General features: G+C 42.5%; 1 protein-coding gene across 1 annotated transcript; it reads left to right on the plus strand.

Annotated features, from left to right (window-relative positions):
• The first annotated feature begins 260 nt into the window (after nt 1–260).
• Nucleotides 261–2,950, plus strand: LOC139700161 (cuticle protein 38-like). The gene is made up of 3 exons (XM_071598733.1): nt 261–326; nt 1,728–1,949; nt 2,616–2,950. The coding sequence occupies exons 1-3, from the start codon at nt 315–317 to the stop codon at nt 2,754–2,756; spliced, it is 375 nt and encodes a 124-aa protein (XP_071454834.1). The 5' UTR covers nt 261–314; the 3' UTR covers nt 2,757–2,950.
• The last annotated feature ends 1,925 nt before the right edge of the window (nt 2,951–4,875 follow it).

Consider the following 4,875-nt stretch of genomic DNA (forward strand, 5'->3'; position numbering starts at 1 on the left):
GGAGGTGGGACGGTGTCCGCGGAGAGGAGGATGGGGGCAGTAGGCGTGACGGGGGAAGGCTGCCGGTTGGGCGTAGGTCACGAAGAAAGCGAGATCGCTCGGGTGAGAGGGTGAGTGATTTGCAGATCCGTCAAGGGATGAAAGGGGAGGTAGAGGGGTGCCGGAGTGGGGAAGGTTGGGAACCAAAAGGCAGGGGAGGGACAATGGACGGGTATAAAACGCGACCGTCCCGCAACCAACAGCACCACACACATCAGATCGCCAGATCCGCTATTTCTTCTGAAATCAACGCAGACGCCAACTCCAAATCCACCATGTACAAGCTGGTGAGTCTCTGACCCTACTCCTCACGACAAGTCCCGTTTGGATTCTGTGACGGAGGATTGTTTTGCCTCCCACGGGAGGGCTCCGTTCTCTCGGGGACCTGAACGTCTGTCGTCGATAAGTTTTTGCAGAACTATACCCATTTCTTTCCTTCGCCAACATATATCTTCTAGTCATTCCCAATGTAGACTTACAACCGTAATGAGTATGATCCGTATGCATAAAATATTTGAAGACAGTCTTAAACTGTAGGATATGTAACCAAGTGTTTAAAATATTATGCGTCAGCGATTACTGTTTTAGTTCAAATGTTTACATAGATTGAACTCATAACATTGCGTTAGCATAGCATTTATGAATGACTTAAATCCTATGAACCTTCGTACATATGTTAAGAAAGGGTTAACTGGGGTTTTTTCAGTACTTTTGGAATAATTGTCTGTTAAATGAGTCTTTAAAACAAATTAAGGAAGCTGTTTAAATGTAAAACGACTGATGAAGTGGAGTTGAGATATCAGATAGTAAAATATAAAATATTTCAAAAATCTTGCGTATCATTAGAGCGTAACCGTTCTTTCACAGCATAAGTTATGTAACGAAATTTACGCAAATATATAATGTACAAAATATTCTTTGAGTCACTAATATTCATCTAAAATAAATTCGCCAAAATATGCGTAAGGTGCTAGTTCACTTTCACCATCTTTAAACATTCCAAGTAATGCTTGCAGTTTTTATGCATTAAATGACTCCGCAAGCAACAAAATTTGAATTTTTTGCATGCAACTACTTAACAAGTTAACTGCCTAAATTTTCGTGTTTCGCTATCGCGTAGATCGGTAAAAATGAATCTCCTGGAAGCTGGAAAGAAGCGTCTGAAAAGTTTCGGATAAACATTACCAAAGGTATCACGTATCAATAGTACCTGGTTAGGAACTTTGTGTGAACGATAAATGAACGTTATACTACCATATCTCTAGCAACACTGTTGGCGTAAAATAGTTCAAATACATGACCACCTAGTTCAATCCAATCATCCATGACACGATGAAAACATTCACACAGTCGGTAATCATAACTCAGGGACTCGAAGACACCGTCATCCAAACATGTCGAAGTCACTTCCCTGAAGTCATCAAAGGGGAACACGGAGCTCCTCAACATATCGGATTCTTACACTTAAGTTCTACGGAGATATTGAATCCTGATGACAAACCACTTGGAGACATCAACGAGCGAATCGTGATTTACTCGAGGGAAATATCATTTACTAAAATATTTGCAGGGTTACGAATATACGAAAGGGTATACTACGAACTTATTTGACGCTGTGCAATCGTTGCCAAATGTATTGGCATGTGTCTTCGTTTGTGTAACGCCGTCTGAATTTGGTCTCCTTCCAGGTCGCTCTCCTCGCCCTCGTGGCCGCCGTCTCCGCCGCCCCCGGCAACCTCCTCGGCGCTCCCCTCGCCTACTCTGCCCCCCTTGCTTACTCCGCCCCCGTGGCTTATGCCGCTCCTGCCGCCTATGCCGCCCCCGCCGTCGTAGCCCACGCCGCCCCCGCTGTTGTGGCCCACGCACCCATCTCCTCGTCCTACGCTAACACCTACAAGGTCTCCGTCAAGGTAAGTCTATCAAGTCTCATCTAATATTTAATTGCTATTAAATCATAAAGCAATGTCCCTTTAGTTTTTAAATACCATTAATTGGGGCCTTTTGCACGAATATTTAAACTTGAAGTGCACTGGTGTTCTCTATACTATTAATGTAAAATTTAAGCGAAGAAGCAGATGCAACATCTCTATTCGTTATTCAGAATAACTTATTTCTTTGTTAAACGAAAAAGAACACTAAAATCCCATTTGGATAAAAATATATACATATTTGGTTTTTAAAATATAATAAATGGTAAGTTAATTCAGATTACGAAAATACATACATGCATAAAAGAAATTCATTCTAAACACCAGCTAAGAATAATAGTTTATCTTTTCGCAGTAAATTATTTATTTTGCAGTACGCAAATTTTAAAAAAATAATTGAACTAAAGAAATCCTGGTTGGTAATCCATTTTAGGGGGTACCCATAGTAAAATAATTCGTGATTTAGTACCATAGGAAAAGTTAAAAACAATCACGCATTGAAAATAGTAAAAATTGAAAAGAGAAAGAAGAATATTGATCCTTAGTTTTACAACTAAACCAACACTGCCCTCACTAATCCCTGGATCAAGTGTGGGAAGAGGAATGCATTTGTATGTTGACGCTAATGAGAACCTTTTTGCTTCACAGGCCCCCGTCGTCCACGCTGGCCCCGCCGTCGTGGCCCACGCCGCCCCCGTCGCCTATGCTGCCGCCCCCGTCGCCTATGCTGCCGCCCCCGTCGCCTACGCCGCCGCTCCCGTCGTCAAGTCTTACGGATACCTCCACTAAATAAAGCACTTCGACTGGGCGAGGGGAAATCGCCATCTATAGTTAATTCAAATGTAAAAAAAATGAAACAGGGCCAATCGAGGCACACCGCCTCAAAATCTGGTCTACGAATAACACCAAGTGATTAATTTATGGATCTGTAAATTAAATCCCAACCTCCCAGCGAATAATAAAATAAAAATCTCAATCAATAAGTTTTTTATTTATGTTATTTAACCAATCTAAATCGAGAGAGCATGAGGGAATCACACTCCATCCTGTTTGCTTTCGTTCCCGCACGGACGTCGAGTTTCCCACCGAGTGCGTTAATACAAGGGTTCCCCCATTGAAGTTTCTCCTCTCGGTCCTTCTGTTATCAAAGTGTTTAGTTCGGGGGAAAGACATCTTTCGCAACTGAGAAGCGGCGGCGGATTATGCTTGGCGGCCTGTGACCCAGTGGCTAGGGCACTCAGTTGCTGGATAGAGGGTCCCGAGTTTGAATCCGTGTGAAAACTTTGGATGCACTCAGCTAAGTGCTTAGTGCTCAGCTAGCACCAACCACGCCAGGGATACCTCAGACAGCACCCAAAATGGAAATGTTTCTCTAAACCCGAAAGCGTGCTATTTTACGAAACGGGGCTAACAGTGGGCTGTGACCTACTCCATCACCAACGAAACCAACATTGGAACTGGGTTGGATTTCGTAAATCACGTTACGTTGTGTTGAAGAGGATCTTTCCTGACGAATGGCAAAGGAAGGCAAGCGCAAGATTACCCATTTATCTTTTCGGATATTACGATTTAGCTTCGAAATCGGTGGTCATGATAATTTTTGTGAAAGAGGAAGGGCACAATGGCAAACAACTGTCCTTCATGCACGAAGGCTGATCCCTCCGAGAAAGTGAAAGTGAGTTGTATCAATAAAGGGAAAAAGTTTATCGGGGGCCGCCTTGAACGAGGGCGGAAGTTGGTCCAAGGGTGAGGGATCTGGACGTTACGCTTGCATGAGGCACGGAATAACATGCATTTTGCCCAATGAATAAAAGAACTCGAGTATCGAGAAGTGAAAGACGTAGCTCTATTAAAGGAATTACATTCTTTTGTGTGCTAGATGAGCCATAAATCCTCAAATTCAGACGAATTCATCCGGGAATGAGGCCGAGAGAACGAACAACGCAACCTGGGAAGGGACACTGGCAGGAGACGGTGATCTAGAGAACGTTTTCTTTCTCAAAGAGATCCGCTCTCTCAGGAGCACTCTTGTATTCCCGAGTGACTGGGGATAGGAAAGGCTCATAGAGCTTTTGTAAGGAAGTGGGCATTAAAAAAAAGAAAGTTAAGAACTCTTTCATAGGAGGATTGGGAAATTAGGAAGATAGAATAGATGTGCGACCGGGACTGACGTGTGGGTGGTACACTGATTGGATATTTAACTGGAGGTAAAATGTTTGCAAAGGTGGTAGTGTTAATGAGAAGAAAGGAAAGGGAGAACAATTTAATATTATCGGTTACAGAGCTAATCTTAAGAATTATGGTCGAAGTTTTTAATGGATATATTTTGCCGAAAGATATTTTTAGGTTTTCATTGTCTGTATAATATGTCGGTATAGTTCCTTAGGTACATCATGAATAGGAAAATGACTAAATCACATTGTGGATGAAAGAGCTGGGCTGTATAAGAATAGCGATGAGCATATGATATGAAGGGAAAAATATAGACATGAAGTTATAGGCAAGTTAATTAAAAGAAAGGTGCGGAAGTGTGAATCTAACTGCTGAAATTACTTCTACCAACGTTAGGGTCAGAGCACAGGAATGTGCAAGAAAAACTGTAAAAGGGCACGCACCACGTTTTGAGATCACATCAGTCTACAGTAAGATGAGTGGAGACCGCCTATCGCGGGGACACAGATTTAGAAAAGTAGGAACTTATTCAATACTTATCCAACTTACCACGCTCCAGAGCCGGTTGGAAAGACAGCATGGATTATTCTTGTTAGGCATACCGATAAAATAGATTGTCGAATGAAGTGACTCCGAATGTGGGTTGCAAATGAACCCCAAAAGTATACGAATTAATAACAAACCGAATACCAATATGAGGCCTGTTCAAGAAGTATCGCGAATTTTGAATTTTCGC

This window comes from Hetaerina americana, unplaced genomic scaffold, assembly GCF_022747635.1.
Source record: "Hetaerina americana unplaced genomic scaffold, ioHetAmer1.1.p SCAF_1, whole genome shotgun sequence".
Classification (NCBI taxonomy): Eukaryota; Metazoa; Arthropoda; class Insecta; order Odonata; family Calopterygidae; genus Hetaerina; species Hetaerina americana.

Excerpts from the sequence above, each read along its gene's own strand:
- LOC139700161 (XM_071598733.1), top strand. Across the intron at positions 1,950-2,615 it reads CCTACAAGGTCTCCGTCAAG|GCCCCCGTCGTCCACGCTGG; the intron begins GTAAGTCTATCA and ends TTTGCTTCACAG.